The sequence below is a fragment of the Protomyctophum bolini genome (genome assembly GCF_963924005.1).
Source record: "Protomyctophum bolini genome assembly, chromosome: 2".
In the NCBI taxonomy this organism is placed as follows: Eukaryota; Metazoa; Chordata; class Actinopteri; order Myctophiformes; family Myctophidae; genus Protomyctophum; species Protomyctophum bolini.
The window spans coordinates 33,942,971-33,962,478 of NC_137863.1; the positions used below are offsets into that span (position 1 = coordinate 33,942,971).

The following is a 19,508-nucleotide window of genomic DNA, read 5'->3' on the forward strand; positions in this document are numbered from 1 at the left end:
AAAACCAAAGTGTCAAATAATGGTTAGAAGCTGTTTTTCAACAACCAAAAGTGTCAAATAATGTTTTAGGAGCTGTTTCTCAACAACCAAAAGTGTAAAATAATGTTTTATGAGCTGTTTCTCAACAACCAAAGTGTCAAATAATGGTTAGAAGCTGTTTTTCAACAACCAAAAGTGTCAAATAATGTTTTAGGAGCTGTTTCTCAACAACCAAAAGTGTAAAATAATGTTTTAGGAGCCGTTTCTTTGGCAAATTATTTTGGGAGGCAAATTATTTTGGCAGGCAAATTATTTTGGCAGGCAAATTATTTTGGGAGGCAAATTATTTTGGGAGGCAAATTATTTTGGCAAATTATTTTGGGAGGCAAATTATTTTGGGAGGCAAATTATTTTGGCAAATTATTTTGAGAGGCAAATTATTTTGGGAGGCAAATTATTTTGGCAAATTATATTGGGAGGCAAATTATTTTGGGAGGCAAATTATTTTGGCAGGCAAATTATTTTGGCAAATTATTTTGGGAGGCAAATTATTTTGGGAGGCAAATTATTTTGGGAGGCAAATTATTTTGGGAGTCAAATTATTTTGGGAGGCAAATTATTTTGGCAAATTATTTTGGGAGGCAAATTATTTTGGCAAATTATTTTGGGAGGCAAATTATTTTGGGAGGCAAATTATTTTGGCGAATTATTTTGGGAGGCAAATTATTTTGGCAGGCAAATTATTTTGGCAAATCATTTTGGGAGGCAAATTATTTTGGGAGGCAAATTATTTTGGCAAATTATTTTGGGAGGCAAATTATTTTGGGGGGCAAATTATTTTGGGAGGCAAATTATTTTGGCAAATTATTTTGGGATTATTATTAATTTGCCAAAATAATTTGCTTCCCAAAATAATTTGCCAAAATAATTTGCCCCCCAAAATAATTTGCCTCCCAAAATAATTTGCCAAAATAATTTGCCTCCCAAAATAATTTGCCAAAATAATTTGACTCCCAAAATAATTTGCCCAAATAATTTGCCTCCCAAAATAATTTGCCAAAATAATTTGCCTCCCAAAATAAAAATAATTTGCCAAAATAATTTGCCTCCCAAAATAATTTGCCTCCCAAAATAATTTGCCAAAATAATTTGCCTCCCAAAATAATTTGCCTCCCAAAATAATTTGCCAAAATAATTTGCCTCCCAAAATAATTTGCCAAAATAATTTGACTCCCAAAATAATTTGCTTCCCAAAATAATTTGCCAAAATAATTTGCCCCCCAAAATAATTTGCCTCCCAAAATAATTTGCCAAAATAATTTGCCTCCCAAAATAATTTGCCAAAATAATTTGACTCCCAAAATAATTTGCCCAAATAATTTGCCTCCCAAAATAATTTGCCAAAATAATTTGCCTCCCAAAATAATTTGCCTCCCAAAATAAAAATAATTTGCCAAAATAATTTGCCTCCCAAAATAATTTGCCTCCCAAAATAATTTGCCTCCCAAAATAATTTGCCAAAATAATTTGCCTCCCAAAATAATTTGCCTCCCAAAATAATTTGCCAAAATAATTTGACTCCCAAAATAATTTGCCAAAATAATTTGCCTCCCAAAATAATATGCCTCCCAAAATAATTTGCCTCCCAAAATAATTTGCCAAAATAATTTGCCTCCCAAAATAATTTGCCTGCCAAAATAATTTGCCAAAATAATTTGCCTCCCAAAATAATTTGCCAAAATAATTTGCCTCCCAAAATAATTTGCCTCCCAAAATAATTTGCCAAAATAATTTGCCTCCCAAAATAATTTGCCAAAATAATTTGCCTCCCAAAATAATTTGCCAAAATAATTTGCCTCCCAAAATAATTTGCCAAAATAAATTGCCTCCCAATATAATTTGCCAAAATAATTTGCCTGCCAAAACAATTTGCCTCCCAAAATAATTTGCCTCCCACGCTTTGTCCATATTTTTTACAGTCTATGGTTTAAACATTAGTTCTCTGTGTGTGTGTGTGTGTGTGTGTGTGTGTGTGTGTGTGTGTGTGTAGGAGGCGTGTCTCCGCGGCATCAAGGAGGTGATCTCTGCGTGGATTGGTCAGAGTGTGTACCATGTGGTCTGGCTCAACTGTAAGGCTGCGTACGGATATGAATACCTGTTCACCAGTCTGGGAGACGCCTTCAACACACAGGTAGCACGCACGCACGAATGCAAAATTCATCAATAAGATGTTTTTCAACAACCAAAAGTGTCAAATAATGTTTTAGGAGCTGTTTCTCAACAACCAAAGTGTCAAATAATGGTTAGAAGCTGTTTTTCAACAACCAAAAGTGTCAAATAATGTTTTAGGAGCTGTTTCTCAACAACCAAAAGTGTCAAATAATGTTTTAGGAGCTGTTTCTCAACAACCAAAGTGTCAAATAATGGTTAGAAGCTGTTTTTCAACAACCAAAAGTGTCAAATAATGTTTTAGGAGCTGTTCCTCAACAACCAAAAGTGTAAAATAATGTTTTATGAGCTGTTTCTCAACAACCAAAGTGTCAAATACTGGTTAGAAGCTGTTTTTCAACAACCAAAAGTGTCAAATAATGTTTTAGGAGCTGTTTCTCAACAACCAAAAGTGTAGAATAATGTTTTATGAGCTGTTTCTCAACAACCAAAGTGTCAAATAATGGTTAGAAGCTGTTTTTCAACAACCAAAAGTGTCAAATAATGTTTTAGGAGCTGTTTCTCAACAACCAAAAGTGTAAAATAATGTTTTAGGAGCTGTTTCTCAACAACCAAAGTGTCAAATAATGGTTAGAAGCTGTTTTTCAACAACCAAAAGTGTCAAATAATGTTTTAGGAGCTGTTTCTCAACAACCAAAAGTGTAAAATAATGTTTTAGGAGCTGTTTCTCAACAACCAAAGTGTCAAATAATGGTTAGAAGCTGTTTTTCAACAACCAAAAGTGTCAAATAATGTTTTAGGAGCTGTTTCTCAACAACCAAAAGTGTAAAATAATGTTTTAGGAGCTGTTTCTCAACAACCAAAGTGTCAAATAATGGTTAGAAGCTGTTTTTCAACAACCAAAAGTGTCAAATAATGTTTTAGGAGCTGTTTCTCAACAACCAAAAGTGTAAAATAATGTTTTATGAGCTGTTTCTCAACAAACAAAGTGTCAAATAATGGTTAGAAGCTGTTTTTCAACAACCAAAAGTGTCAAATAATGTTTTAGGAGCTGTTTCTCAACAACCAAAAGTGTAAAATAATGTTTTAGGAGCTGTTTCTCAACAACCAAAGTGTCAAATAATGGTTAGAAGCTGTTTTTCAACAACCAAAAGTGTCAAATAATGTTTTAGGAGCTGTTTCTCAACAACCAAAAGTGTAAAATAATGTTTTAGGAGCTGTTTCTCAACAACCAAAGTGTCAAATAATGGTTAGAAGCTGTTTTTCAACAACCAAAAGTGTCAAATAATGTTTTAGGAGCTGTTTCTCAACAACCAAAAGTGGCAAATTATTTTGGCAAATCATTTTGGGAGGCAAATCATTTTGGGAGGCAAATTATTTTGGGAGGCAAATTATTTTGGCAAATTATTTTGGGAGGCAAATTATTTTGGCAAATTATTTTGGGAGGCAAATTATTTTGGCAAATTATTTTGGGAGGCAAATTATTTTGGCAGGCAAATTATTTTGGCAAATCATTTTGGGAGGCAAATCATTTTGGGAGGCAAATTATTTTGGGAGGCAAATTATTTTGGCAAATTATTTTGGGAGGCAAATTATTTTGGCAAATTATTTTGGGAGGCAAATTATTTTGGGGGGCAAATTATTTTGGGAGGCAAATTATTTTGGGATTATTATTAATTTGCCAAAATAATTTGCTTCCCAAAATAATTTGCCAAAATAATTTGCCCCCCAAAATAATTTGCCTCCCAAAATAATTTGCCAAAATAATTTGCCTCCCAAAATAATTTGCCAAAATAATTTGACTCCCAAAATAATTTGCCCAAATAATTTGCCTCCCAAAATAATTTGCCAAAATAATGTTTTAGGAGCTGTTTCTCAACAACCAAAAGTGTAAAATAATGTTTTAGGAGCCGTTTCTTTGGCAAATTATTTTGGGAGGCAAATTATTTTGGCAGGCAAATTATTTTGGCAGGCAAATTATTTTGGGAGGCAAATTATTTTGGCAAATTATTTTGGGAGGCAAATTATTTTGGCAAATTATTTTGAGAGGCAAATTATTTTGGGAGGCAAATTATTTTGGGAGGCAAATTATTTTGGCAAATTATATTGGGAGGCAAATTATTTTGGGAGGCAAATTATTTTGGGAGGCAAATTATTTTGGGAGTCAAATTATTTTGGCAAATTATTTTGGGAGTCAAATTATTTTGGCAAATTATTTTGGCAAATTATTTTGGGAGGCAAATTATTTTGGGAGGCAAATTATTTTGGCAAATTATTTTGGGAGGCAAATTATTTTGGCAAATTATTTTGGGAGGCAAATTATTTTGGCAAATTATTTTGGGAGGCAAATTATTTTGGCAGGCAAAATAATTTGCCAAAATAATTTGCCTCCCAAAATAATTTGCCTCCCAAAATAAAAATAATTTGCCAAAATAATTTGCCTCCCAAAATAATTTGCCAAAATAATTTGCCTCCCAAAATAATTTGCCAAAATAATTTGCCTCCCAAAATAATTTGCCAAAATAATTTGCCTCCCAAAATAATTTGCCAAAATAATTTGACTCCCAAAATAATTTGCCAAAATAATTTGACTCCCAAAATAATTTGCCAAAATAATTTGCCTCCCAAAATAATATGCCTCCCAAAATAATTTGCCTCCCAAAATAATTTGCCAAAATAATTTGCCTCCCAAAATAATTTGCCTGCCAAAATAATTTGCCAAAATAATTTGCCTCCCAAAATAATTTGCCAAAATAATTTGCCTCCCAAAATAATTTGCCAAAATAATTTGCCTCCCAAAATAATTTGCCAAAATAATTTGCCTCCCAAAATAATTTGCCAAAATAATTTGCCTCCCAAAATAATTTGCCAAAATAAATTGCCTCCCAAAATAATTTGCCAAAATAATTTGCCTGCCAAAATAATTTGCCTCCCAAAATAATTTGCCAAAATAATTTGCCTCCCACGCTTTGTCCATATTTTTTACAGTCTATGGTTTAAACATTAGTTCTCTGTGTGTGTGTGTGTGTGTGTGTGTGTGTAGGAGGCGTGTCTCCGCGGCATCAAGGAGGTGATCTCTGCGTGGATTGGTCAGAGTGTGTACCATGTGGTCTGGCTCAACTGTAAGGCTGCGTACGGATATGAATACCTGTTCACCAGTCTGGGAGACGCCTTCAACACACAGGTAGCACGCACGCACGAATGCAAAATTCATCAATAAGATGTTTTTCAACAACCAAAAGTGTCAAATAATGTTTTAGGAGCTGTTTCTCAACAACCAAAGTGTCAAATAATGGTTAGAAGCTGTTTTTCAACAACCAAAAGTGTCAAATAATGTTTTAGGAGCTGTTTCTCAACAACCAAAAGTGTCAAATAATGTTTTAGGAGCTGTTTCTCAACAACCAAAGTGTCAAATAATGGTTAGAAGCTGTTTTTCAACAACCAAAAGTGTCAAATAATGTTTTAGGAGCTGTTCCTCAACAACCAAAAGTGTAAAATAATGTTTTATGAGCTGTTTCTCAACAACCAAAGTGTCAAATAATGGTTAGAAGCTGTTTTTCAACAACCAAAAGTGTCAAATAATGTTTTAGGAGCTGTTTCTCAATAACCAAAAGTGTAAAATAATGTTTTAGGAGCTGTTTCTCAACAACCAAAAGTGTAAAATAATGTTTTAGGAGCTGTTTCTCAACAACCAAAGTGTCAAATAATGGTTAGAAGCTGTTTTTCAACAACCAAAAGTGTCAAATAATGTTTTAGGAGCTGTTTCTCAACAACCAAAAATGTAGAATAATGTTTTATGAGCTGTTTCTCAACAACCAAAGTGTCAAATAATGGTTAGAAGCTGTTTTTCAACAACCAAAAGTGTCAAATAATGTTTTAGGAGCTGTTTCTCAACAACCAAAAGTGTAAAATAATGTTTTAGGAGCTGTTTCTCAACAACCAAAGTGTCAAATAATGGTTAGAAGCTGTTTTTCAACAACCAAAAGTGTCAAATAATGTTTTAGGAGCTGTTTCTCAACAACCAAAAGTGTAAAATAATGTTTTAGGAGCTGTTTCTCAACAACCAAAGTGTCAAATAATGGTTAGAAGCTGTTTTTCAACAACCAAAAGTGTCAAATAATGTTTTAGGAGCTGTTTCTCAACAACCAAAAGTGTAAAATAATGTTTTAGGAGCTGTTTCTCAACAACCAAAGTGTCAAATAATGGTTAGAAGCTGTTTTTCAACAACCAAAAGTGTCAAATAATGTTTTAGGAGCTGTTTCTCAACAACCAAAAGTGTAAAATAATGTTTTATGAGCTGTTTCTCGTCAGCGTATGGTAAATGCAAAGTAAACACGGGGCTACTTGAAATAAAAAACGTGGCTCTTGTGTGTGTCCCCACCAGGCGGGCAGGAAGGGCCGTTCCCACCCTGAGGAGGAGGAGCCAGCCAGTCAGGTCATCACCAAAGGCAGCGCGGGAAGAAGAACCACGCCATCGGTCGCTGCTTCAGAGAGACGCAAGTCTCTCACACTGGTAAGACCACGGCCATCATTCAAACCAAGACAAGTCTCTCACACTGGTAAGACCACAGACATCATTAAAACCAAGACAAGTCTCTCACACTGGTAAGACCACGGACATCATTAAAACCAAGACAAGTCTCTCACACTGGTAAGACCATGGACATCATTAAAACCAAGACAAGTCTCTCACACTGGTAAGACCATGGACATCATTAAAACCAAGACAAGTCTCTCACACTGGTAAGACCACAGACATCATTAAAACCAAGACAAGTCTCTCACACTGGTAAGACCATGGACATCATTAAGACCAAGACAAGTCTCTCACACTGGTAAGACCATGGACATCATTAAAACCAAGACAAGTCTCTCACACTGGTAAGACCACAGACATCATTAAAACCAAGACAAGTCTCTCACACTGGTAAGACCATGGACATCATTAAAACCAAGACAAGTCTCTCACACTGGTAAGACCATGGACATCATTAAAACCAAGACAAGTCTCTCACACTGGTAAGACCACGGACATCATTAAAACCAAGACAAGACGCAATGAGGATGAGGTTATTACATCAAATGTTCACTTGCGCCATCCATCGGCACACAAGTTGCACCAACCCTGTTTTTAAAGGGATAGTTTGATGCCCCCCAAAATGATGACTCACCCCATTTGATGACTCCATTATGCTCCCTGTGCGCTCCCTGAGACACAAAGAGAGAGAGAGAGAGAGAGGGGGGGGGGGGGGGGGGGGGGGGGGGGGATCTGAGTCCCAGCCCATGTGCACAAAATAATGAGAGATGAGGAAGCAAATAAATGAGGATCAAGTCTCTCTCAAGTCTGTGATGAATTGAATACACAGGACCGCCATGGAAAGAAGAGACTGTCTCTTGGGGTCAGCTCGCTGTGTCCTCATCCTGTGTTTTGTGTCTCCTACCAGGACTGTCTGTTGGGGTCAGCTCGCTGTGTCCTCATCCAGTGTCCCCTGCAGAGCTTCTCTGGCAAGGCTGTCCTCAACATCCACGCCAGGCTGTGGAACAGCACCTTCATTGAGGTGAGAGATGATTACACGGCTGTCTGTCCATTCTAATTAACCCATTTAGTTGAGACCTGAGGATGATTCTACAAATGTCTACTAAATCAGTTTTCTGGGAAACTCATGTTTCTATATCAGTGGTTCTCAAACTATTTCATGTCAAGGAGCCCCAAAAATATATGTAATTGGCTGCCGACCCCCATCTAAAAAATATGTTGTTCCAGGGACCCCCCAGAAGCAAAAATTTCAAAACGTTCGCGCTGAAAGAATATATATTCAAAGATTTGCACCACATTTTCACGATTTAAAAAAAATAGTAGACCTACCAGTGCCGCGCTATGAGCTTGTAGATCTGCTATTTTTCAATAGCTAAAGTAGAACATAATGTTTAAAACACCAAAAGGGAAATTAGAATATCTACTGTAATCCATTTTATTTCAATTCAGGAGAGAAACTGGTTTGAAATGGTTTACCTTGCAATAACATCCCATCTTCTTTGAGAGAATGTATACGTATTTAATTGCGACTGCAGGTTGCATTTGCTATGGAATCGTGCATTCTTCGTCAATTTGTTGGTTCGTTTGTTGGTCACCCCGACCTGGGCCCCCATATATGGTGCCCAGGTCTCGTGACATCAAGTGACATCATCAGGGATAAAGATGTGGAGACCCTGATGTCATAGTAAATGCCACCTGCTGTCACAGTTAAGCCCATATATGGAGATCCCTGGTGTCATCAATATCGGCCAGCAACTCTACATCTGACCTCAAACCCATTTGACTTATACCTGTCCATTCAAATTTCAAACTCTGAACGTTATTAGTGTAGCTGCGCCCGGCAGCCGGCGAAAACTAGAGTTCTCGTCAGGCTTGAAAATGAAGGCCCGCGGCCCTACCTGGGCCCTCATCAAACCCTGTACAGTGTACACTGAAGAGAATGTCCCCACTATCACCCTTAGAGGTTCTGCATGACATTCCATATGTCGATCTGACCTCATCAAACCTCATTTACACTCACGACATGCTGCTTATATGACCAGAAGAACACTCAACTCATAAACTGAAGCCAAGGTGACACCTAGAGGAGAAATTAAGGAATGTAACTGAGGGAAGGAAGCATTAAATGGAATAGTGACCGCTAGTGTTGGGGAAGTTACTTTGAAAGCGTAGCTTGTAAAGCTACAAGTAGCTCACCATGGCAGTAGCTTGATCAAGCTACATAGCTACCCCTGGAGAAATGTAGCTTGTAAAGCTACAGCTACATGGAAAAAGTAGCTCAGCTACTTTTTATTTTTCAGCGTTAAATTGAGAATGTACATGCGGTGCATATGAAACAAAATATAATATCCTACAAAAAAGTCACATGCCACGATGCCAGCTGAAATATGCCTCTCAACGGTTTTATTTTAAAAAAAGACTTAGAGACTTACACAAATAAAAGAGGATCTGTTGAGGATACTGTGTGTTATACATGGCATTTGATCGTCAATGTTAACACATCTTAACTGTAAAAAAAAAAGAGACCCTTGTATAATGAGATAACTACACCTACATTATAACTAAACAACTGTTACATGATGACATTTGATCGTCAACATTTGAGACCCCTGTTCTAGACAGATTTTCCCCCATTAAAGAAAGGATAAACAATTAGAGGCAGCTGTTGGCTTGTCAAGCGCTGACATGCCCTCAAAGCAATCAGAAAAAGGAACTTGATTTTTCAAAGGGGGTTCTAGTACAATAATTAACACAGCAACTAATGGTCAAAATGAATATATTTATTTCATGTTATTGCCCAAAATTGTAGCTTGTAACTTGAGTAGCTAAGCTACCAAAAATGACCCAAAAAGTAGCTGAGCTACTTGACGAGGTACACCAATATGAATGTAGCTAAGCTACCACAAGCTACAGCAAAATGTAGCTAAGCTACGTAGCTCAGCTACATGTAGCTTAATACTCCCCAACACTGCCGCTGCCTATGCAACACAACAATGCAGGGACTAGACTACCCTTATTGCATAATGGGTGTATGTCAGTGTTGTTTTCGTCGACTGACAAAAAATGTTTGTCGACTACATTTTTCCACTTAAATGAAAACTAAGCTATGACGACTAAAACTAAGACTAAATATATTGACAATTTCGTCAACAAATAAAAACTAGACAATTAGTTGCATGCTGAAAATAGCCGATCTACAAGCTCACAACGCGTCGCAGCGTGAGCTTGTAGATCAGCTATTTTCAGCAAGTCATTACGACGGCACCAAGGCGCGCCCAAATACATTTTGTTCGACTAAATCAACTCTAGATTTAGTCGACTAAAACTAGACTAACACTAAAACATTCCAGGTGACTAAAATGTGACTGAAACTAAATGAAAACTATTCAAGAGACTGTCTATGACTAAATCTACAATCAAAATTTGCTGCCAAAAACAACACTGGTGTATGTATGTTGTATGGTTTCTTTATCTCTGTCTGCCTCTTCCAGGAGTTTCCAGCCGTCAGTGCTCTGGAGCTGATTGTCAGAGCCAACATCACCGTCAAGTCCACCGTCAAACATCTGATCCTCAAGGACGCTGCGTCGCAGGTACTGACCATGCAGTGTTGATTTGTCAACTGTGCCGAAAAATGTTCGTCGACTACCTAGTTTTCACTGACGAAAACTAAATGGAAACTGAATGAAAACTAAGGTGTGATGACTATAAGACTAAGACTATAATATATTGACAATTTCATTAACAAAGAAAAACTAGACTAAAATGTTAGGAAGGGACTAGTGGACCTTTTCACCAGAGGAGAAAAACTGGCAAAAACAACACTGGTATACTGACTATGTTTTGTTGATGCACCATTCATGAATTAATCTTCAATTATAGTCCATACCCGGGGATTGTGCTGCATCCAAATGATATGCAGGCTTGTGCGTGTGCACGTGCTCGCGACTGCGCGCTATGTGTGTGAGTGCGACAACCCTGGTCAGTTACGACCGTGGCGTGGAGGCTTGCGTGCGAGTGATATTGGCCCTATTCCGACCATTAGGTTAGTGCAATTGCTCAAGCCACCAGTGTTGTTTCCCTCATCCCACCAGGTTTCGGTGATGATCTACCCAGAGCCAGGACTGGCTGACCAGTACCAGATCCCCTGGTGGGTCATTCTCATCGCTGTGCTGCTAGGAATCCTGCTCCTGACCCTGCTGGTCGCAGCACTGTGGAAGGTAACACACACACACACACACACACACACACACACACACACACACACACACACACACACACGGCGTGCACACGTAATCTGTAAAGACTTCAGTGAAGGTGACTTCTGATGTGTATTCTGCAACAATGATTATTTTTTTTATCTTTAAAGATAATGAGAACCCCCCCCTAAAGTGCAGAGAGGACAGTTAAAGGACAACTTTAGCTTTTTTCAACCAAGGTTGATGTTTTAGGTTGAATTATATTACGGAAGAAAATGAACTTTTACAAAATATTCTAATTCATTGAGATGGACCTGTATGTGTGCACGTCCTTCCTTTCCTTTCCTGTCATTTCCCCCAGGCCATTTCAGCACTCTTTGATAGGACAATTATTTCTCCTTGATTCCTCTTCTGTCATTTAAACGGTTTATATTTTCCAGCTCACTCTGGTTTGTTTCTCCCTTTTGCTTGTATTCATGTACGTCTTCTCTGTCTCATTTCCTTGAATTTACTATTTAGTATTCATATATTTTTCCTTCCTCTCTCTGTATTTCTCCTTCTCAACTTCATCTGGGGACCCGATATTCCGACCTTCCTACTTTCCCTCCTCCATTGCTCCATCAATAATTCCCGTCCGTCCGTCCGTCCATCCATCCATCCATCCACCCACCCATCACTCCACCCATCACTCCACCCACCCATCACTCCACCCACCCATCACTCCACCCATCACTCCAACCACCCATCACTCCACCCACCCATCACTCCACCCATCCACCCACCCACCCATCACTCCACCCACCCATCACTCCACCCATCCACCCACCCACCCATCACTCCACCCACCCATCTTTCCTCCTGTACTCTTCCCTTCCCGTTCACCTCACCTCTCCGTGGCCATCTGGGATGGATCATCCTAGTGTGGGTTCTTCAAGCGCACTGAGCCTCGCCGCCACTATGACACAGAATACTACCGCGCCCACCTCGGGGTGCAGCCTTCGGAGGCGGAGAAGCAGGTGTCAGAGCTATAGGGTCTCAACCACCCCTCCCTCCCTCTCTCCCTCCCTCCCGGACCACCACCCACCAAAACAAACCCTGTACTCTGGCCTGCCTGCTCTCCCCTCCAACCCTCTCCCCCCCAAGCGGTAAACATCCTCACCCCGCCTATACCCACAGCATACCAGCCTCACCCTCGCCCTGACGTGCCTGACGTGTGTTGGTGATTAACCCATTTTAGGCGGGAACCCCTTTTGGTGTTTTAAGCGTAATACTTTAGCTATTGAAAAATAGCAGAAGCACAAGCTTTGAACTTGTAGGTCTGCTGTTTTTTAAATATTGTGAAATTGTGCCTCAAATCTTTGAATATATATTCTTTCAGAGTTTCATTTTTAACTCAAAGCTTTGCTTCCGGGAGGTCCCTGGAACAACATATTTTCAGATGGGGGTCGGCGGCATATTATATATTATTTTTGGGGTCCTTGACATGAAATACAGTATTGTGAACCACTGATATAGAAACATGAGGTTTTTCAGAATAAAATAATTTTTTAAATGTCGATTACTACAATTACCATAATGCTTTGCTGCACTCTCCCCACCTTGTGGAGAGGGAGAGGGCTGTCACACAGCCTGGGCACACTTGAACTCCCATGCGCGGCCAAAGGAAGCTGTGTTTTGCATCATTTCCGGGATTTTAGACAGCTGGTGTATGGAAATGAAGCTCCACCCACGCGGCAGAATGACACTGGGGCAAGCTTTTCCGGGAATCTGGCTCCCACTGGAGCTTCATTTCCATCCACCAGCCAAGGAAGCTCTGAGAAGGAAGTGAAGTGGTCACGTGACTGGGCTGCGCCATGACACTTTCATGGACACTTTCATGGGAGCCAAACTACCCGGAGGTTTGGCAGAATGCACTGGATGAGAGCTCAGTGACCAGCTCATGAACAAACATTATTTATGAACAATTGAGACCTTTTGTAAAGTAATCACTTCTGGACAATAACAATAAGACATGTAACACATTATTGTCTGCTGTGTTGTTATTCGATGTGTACACTGTTTAATTTTTATAGAGGTATGGTATCTCTATAAAAAGATACCATAAAGTACATTTCTGAACGCACCAAGTATTGCGAGACTTCCCACCGTTTCCTGTCTGGCAGCCAAATATCGCGATACTTCGGAGCCAGAAACGATACCTGCTGCTGTTTAGATCCTCGGATAAAATTATATACTGTGCACTCTGTGCACATCGAAAAGTAAGTGATTAGAAAACAACCTGTGATATGTCTTCTGTTATTTTCCAGAAGTGATTACTTTACAAAAGGTCTCAATTGTTCATGAATAATGTTTGTTATGAGCTGGTCCAGTCGGCTCCATTCACTGCCATGTATTCATTGCACTTCCTGTGTGAGTTTGACTCCCATGAAAGTGTCCATGAAAGTGTCATGGCGCAGCCCAGTCACGTGACCACTTCCCTTCCTTCTCAGAGCTTCCTTGCCACCAGCTGTCTAAAAACTCGGAAATTACACAAAACACAGCTTCTTCTGTCCGCATGGAATCTGAAGTGTGCTCCGACCCTTACGGAGACAACACGTAGTCCAGGAAGGAAGTGAGACCAGTTGAACGCAATTGAACTTTAGGCCTACCAAGGCTACTTAAACTATTTAGCTTTAGTCCAGTGTTAGCCAACTAAAAATTTACACTGGCATAAAAGGAACTAAAACATAATTGCCCAGAATCTTCTTCAACAAAGATGGCGAAAGCAAACATTATTTGTTCTGTACTTACATACATACAATTGTATGGTACAAAACACTGAAGTCCTTAATTCAACCAGAAAACTAACCCTAACCTCAGTGAAACTATGGTTAAACCTAACCATGACCCTAACCTGTAAAACCAGCGCCCCCTCAGCAACCATCGACTCCCAGGCTCCGCCAAAGAGTGTCTCCCGTGACTTGACACTGGTTCATTCTGGCAATTCCTCTATGAGCCGTTTACCATTGAAACAGCCTTCTTCTAGCTGTGCTTCAAACCAGCATCATGGAATGGCTAATCAAAACAAATAATTCAGCTGCATTAAAAAAAAGTTTTTTCAGCGATTCTCTTAGTTTTAAGGGTAACTGTTGTATAATTGCAATATTACACTTGAGGGGGTGGTTTAACGTCATTAATGCACTTCTGTGTTGCTGCAGAATCGCAGGCGTGCATTAATGACATTAAACCACCCCCTCGAGTGTAATATTGCTTAATTCACTTCCCCCCCTCCTTTCTGTGTGTTTTCAGTCTGTGCAGTGTGCACGTCTCACACCAAACTGGCTCTTGTCATAATGATGGCAGAATGAACTTGTCAAAAGGTCTCAAGTTTTTGTCCACGTTAATAGTGTGTGTTTTGTTTTCTCCTAATGGGTGTTTTAGCACGTTTAGCACGCGAGTATACACTTCTGGACCGAAGCTGAATTTATTAAAATGACAACGCATGTGGATGTTCTGTTTGGGTTTTATTCGTGTGTTACTGAATGATCACTGATCACCTTGCCTCTGGCTCAGCAACATTTAATGGAAATTAAGCTGTTGCACTCAGTGATTCTCTTCTCTTCTTTTTGTCTTTCTTTTCTTCCTTTCCACGCAACAACAGTGTGGCTTTTTCCGGCGGCGCCAGTACCAAGAGAAAGTGCCTCAGTACCACGCGGTGAAGATTCCTCGTGAGGACCGGCCACAGTTCCAGACCGAGAAGTCAGGAGTGGTCCATAAAAAGGAGTGGGCCACGCACTGGAGCGACGGGACCTCTTAGAATGCTCGGACCCCCCCCACTGAGTCAATCAATTTAAAAACACTATGTCACTATCTCCCTTTGCAGCACAATTAACTGGCTGGAAAAAAAGGTGCACCTAGAACTGATGACACCCTTAAATGCGGGTGCACGTCGTGATGCGTCAGTAACTTGTGTGTGTCGGTGCCGCGGTACACGTCGACTGGATCTATCGGATGGTCTATATTTGTACTGTGCATCTGCGTTGGTGTTTTACAGTAAATGCCGGCGCTTCGACGACGTCAATACTTCCCAGTCTAGCTATAGCTGCTCGATAATGTTTTATAGCCCGCAAATGGAGCACTGATGCTCAAATGGACCTCAACGACTGGCATCAATAATGACAGACACACCAGAGGACAACAGAAGCGCACACAAACAAAAGCTCGCACCTCACGCACTCACGCATGCATACGCGCACACACACACACACACACACACAGGAGCATGTTGATCCCCTTGAACAAGAAGCCATGAAGGGCTTCTTGCCTTAACTACTGTAAGACTGAGATGGGCAAAACAAAAAAAATACATACTTTTTTTTTCTTTTGTTGATAATGTTTGGGGATTTCCTTTTACATAGAGCTGGTTAACATTAGGAAGTGGTGATATAAAATATCAGATAATCTTAGAGGTTATTAACTAATGTCTTTTCATCTGGGCTCTCTGATATGCTGTCAAAGTTATAACGATAAGTTGACCTGGTCATGCACCTACCACAAACACCCATTTAAGGACATGGAATGTCATCTCAAAGAGGATGCGGTTTTTCTTTTTTTCTTTCCCCCTTTTTCTCCCTCCACGTTCCACTTCAAGACGTGAGTGGGATGTGCTGTATGCCAACAATGGAGGGTATGCGCATGCATAAAGTGAATGGCAAATCGAGTGCAACGTGAGTGGCAAAGTGATTTTAGCATCGTTTAATGTTTAATGCAATCGCATAAGACTTTTTTGTTTGGATGTTTTGGGCTGTCACGGCCAGCAAGTAGATTTTTGCCACTCAGTAGCGTTCCCACTTAATTTCCGTGTTTGATGATGATGTCACGCGCATATCCTCTATCCACTGCCTGAGTGAACTTGAATAAGAACAGGAGAACCATATAGCCTAACAGATACTGTACTGCCGCCGTGACGTTAGTGCTGTTTTCAGATGAAACCCACACACATGTAACTCAAAGGTGGACGGGGAAAAAGACAAAGAAAAACAAATGTCCAAATCACTAGGCTTACTGTTTGGAACCTTTTTTTATGTTTTATCCCACAATTTTGTAACTCATTTTTTCACCATTGTCGATTATCTAATGTAATCCTGGGCGCTACACTTCCTCTGCCAACCTGGGGGGGGGGGGGGTCCAAGCTGCTTCTTTTCACCTGACGGGAGAGTTTCCCCGGCCGGACGTATAGCGCGGAAGGAACATGTTATTCCGACCAGTTCCTTTCCCCTACATCAGGCGCCCCGGCTGGCCAGGGGGAGGCAGTTTAGGGACTACTGTTTGTAAACTATACAGTGGGTTTTCTGTGAATTACTCTGAAGGGTCATTGTGTACTTGTTCAGTGCAAACATAACTATTTGAATTAATGAACCAAGTTATAATGCTTTCATTGGACAGCAGCACCAATAGCCCCTTTTAATTTACTTTTCCTTCCTTTCTATTTGTACAAATAGTTTTCAAGCTGTAAAGTGGATTGGACTAATCTGTGTGCAGCACGGCCCCAGCGGCGGCAACATTATTTCAACTGGCCAGGATAACTTTGTACATTACTGTTGTGTCGATACTCTAATGTAGCCTATAGGCCTAACTGTATACAAGTGCCTTATGTTAAAACTGGCATCATTTGTTCTAGTTAAATAGCAAAAAAAAGAAAAAGTATATGCTACATTAGTTGGGATCGGATGGTCACTCGATGGAATAATAAGGATTTCACCAAGATTCAAGCAATGCGAGAGAAGATTCTGTGGAGAGAAATGTGATCCCTCGGGCTGGAATCACACTGTCGCATTGCTTTAGATCTGTTAAAGCATGATATGAAGGGTCGGCTTGTTGTTTAGGTATTGCTGGACAATCTTGTATTATAGTTAGGTAAAGTTAGCTTAAGTTGTGGAAAATCTGCAAAAGAAAAGCTTACCACTAGCTTTCTTCACAGATGTGTTCATGAAGGTGTCTACACTCACATATAAATTAGTTCCAACCCAACTCCCTTGGGAAACTTTGTGACAGCTGCTGAAAGTTGGGGTACCATTATCAACCAATATAAGGCAAAGAATTCAAATTCAAATTTCATTATACTTTAAGTAGCATGTGACATGTCAAAATAGGGGGTTTTCAAGATTCTGAATCCATTGCAAAGATTAGTTTTGCACTAAAAACACGCCTCTGTCTAAAAATGCCGATAGTCGTCATCACAAATGTGATGAGGTCAGCACATTTGCGCACGAATTTAGCCCAAGGAGTATTTTCGTGCAAAACTCATGCTTGGAATGGATTGAGCATCATGAAACCCCCCTAGTTTGACATGTCACATGCCCCAACTTTCAGCAGCTGTCACAAAGTTTCCCAAGGGATGTGATTGTAGACACCTTTATGAACACATCTGTGAAGAAAGCTAGTGGTAAGCATTTCTTTTGCAGATTTGCCACAACTTGAGCTAACTTTACCTAACTATTAGCTGCATGAAGCTCATATTGCTGTTCTGATAACCCCCCCCCCCCCCCCTTCTCCCTTCCTTTTTTTGTGTCTGTGATTCAATGTTTTATTTATTTTTTGGATTGGCTGCACTGTTTTAACACTGTAAATAAAAATAAATGGAGAAATTTTAAAACCATTAGGATAAATGTGTTAATGGCATGTTGAAAATAATTTGTTCCAGGATCATCATGGACGAGTCAGGACTCAGGACGACAAAGTGATTGACAGTACACTGATAGACGTGTGATGTTATGTAAAACCTGCAGTTCACTATAAGATCCACAAGATGGTGGTGCCAACCTTCTATTCTGGCTATTATCTGATCTAGTACTGAACAAAGACGTCAAACTACTCTGACATGTTATAAACAAAAACTAATGGAACATCTGATGTGTAAAAGTATCACTGTAATCTAACATAACTGTTTGATACAGAAGACTCATGCCAACTAGGGGTTTTTCATGACTCTGAATCCATTAAAAGCATTACTTTTGCACAAAAAGCACTTTTGGGTGACACTACAGCTCTTGTCATGATTTCTGGATACAAAATGCAATCATATTCACCACAAATAAATAAATCTGAATGAAGTTATCTTTAATTACATTATTATAAGTAATACTATTAGAGTTGTACTATTACTCGAACGAAAATAAAAGCTTGGGGGGGGGGGGGGAGATGCAATGCAAATGAAAGACATATACTGTGTATCCCTATTCCCTGACATAATTTTATAGCTAAACGGACAGAATTCTATTTTATTTGAATGATGAAACCCAGCTGCCATTAATAGTTGGAAATGGAAATGGAAATTGCGGAAATGGAAATTGCGGAAATGGTGGAAATGGAAATTGTGGAAATTGTGGAAATTGCGGAAATGGTAATTGCGGAAATTGCGGAAATGGTGGAAATGGAAATTGCGGAAATTGCGGAAATGGAAATTGAGGAAATTGCGGAAATGGTAATTGCGGAAATTGCTCTTCACTTATAGCTATCTATTTTCAGGTAGATTGTTTTATTTTACTCAGTCAGCCATATCACTACTCATTTTTTTTCATGAAAAAGGTCATAGCTGGGTAATCTATTTTCAGGCAAATTGTGTTTATTGTATTTTATTTTACTCAGCCATAACAATTTATTTTCTGTTAACCAACTTGCTGGCTGGCAGGCAGGCAGACAGCTACTCATAGACAGGCAGACAGACAGACAGCTACTCATGGAGAATTGGACAGGCAGACAGCTACTCATAGACAGGCAGACAGACAGCTACTCATGGAGAATTGGACAGGCAGGCAGACAGCTACTCATGGACAATTGGACAGGCAGGAAGGCAGACAGCTACTCATAGACAGACAGACAGCTACTCATGGACAATTGGACAGGCAGGAAGGCAGACAGCTACTCATAGACAGGCAGACAGACAGCTACTCATGGACAATTAGGCAGGCAGGCAGACAGCTACTCATAGACAGGCAGACAGACAGCTATTCATGGACAATTAGGCAGACAGCTACTCAGACAGGCAGACAGACAGCTACTCATGGACAATTGGACAGGCAGGCAGGCAGACAGACAGCTACTCATAGACAGGCAGGCAGACAGCTACTCATAGACAGGCAGACAGTAAGACAGCTACTCATTGACAGACAGACAAATAACTACTCATGGACAGACAGACAGACAGGCAGGCAGGCAGGCAGGCAGGCAAAGAGCTACTCATGTTATGTTATTATGTTATTATAACAGCTACTCATGTTATGTGCAATAATTTGTGCAGTTATGGAAACAGCTCTTTGTGTTTATGCAAGAAAATGTAACACATTTATTTATTTACATATTGTGTGCATGCACATTGTACTTTGATACATTTTGCGAAAATAAAGCAATTGAAAGAGAGAAGTTATCAAGTATCATTAATGTCGTAATTTTATCTACTGGCCCCTGGCCCCTTGCCATTTTTGTAATGTGGCCCTATCTATGAATCTATGAATGAATGAATTTTTATGTATGCCAGCGGATGTTTATTCTGTTTATTTCCCTCTGTCAGATGCTAAAGCGGTGGAGAAGACATGTCCTGGCCCTGCTGTGGACAACAGCGTGTCCACTGGCAGAGCAGGAGCTTCGTA

The 19,508-nt window shown here is 39.7% G+C and overlaps 1 protein-coding gene across 1 annotated transcript in view; it reads left to right on the forward strand.

Moving 5' to 3' along the window:
- LOC308333948 (integrin alpha-7-like) overlaps nucleotides 1-16,040 on the forward strand; it is a gene marked incomplete at its 5' end in the record, with an annotated part of 76,674 nt that extends 60,634 nt beyond the window's left edge. Inside the window, 5 exons of the mRNA XM_080790489.1 lie at nucleotides 6,533-6,661; nucleotides 7,593-7,706; nucleotides 10,177-10,275; nucleotides 10,777-10,902; nucleotides 14,522-16,040. Coding sequence (XP_080646615.1) covers nucleotides 6,533-6,661; nucleotides 7,593-7,706; nucleotides 10,177-10,275; nucleotides 10,777-10,902; nucleotides 14,522-14,677 — 624 coding nt within the window. The 3' untranslated portion in view covers nucleotides 14,678-16,040. The remainder of the gene's footprint in view (nucleotides 1-6,532; nucleotides 6,662-7,592; nucleotides 7,707-10,176; nucleotides 10,276-10,776; nucleotides 10,903-14,521) is intronic.
- Nucleotides 16,041-19,508: the final 3,468 nt, after the last annotated feature.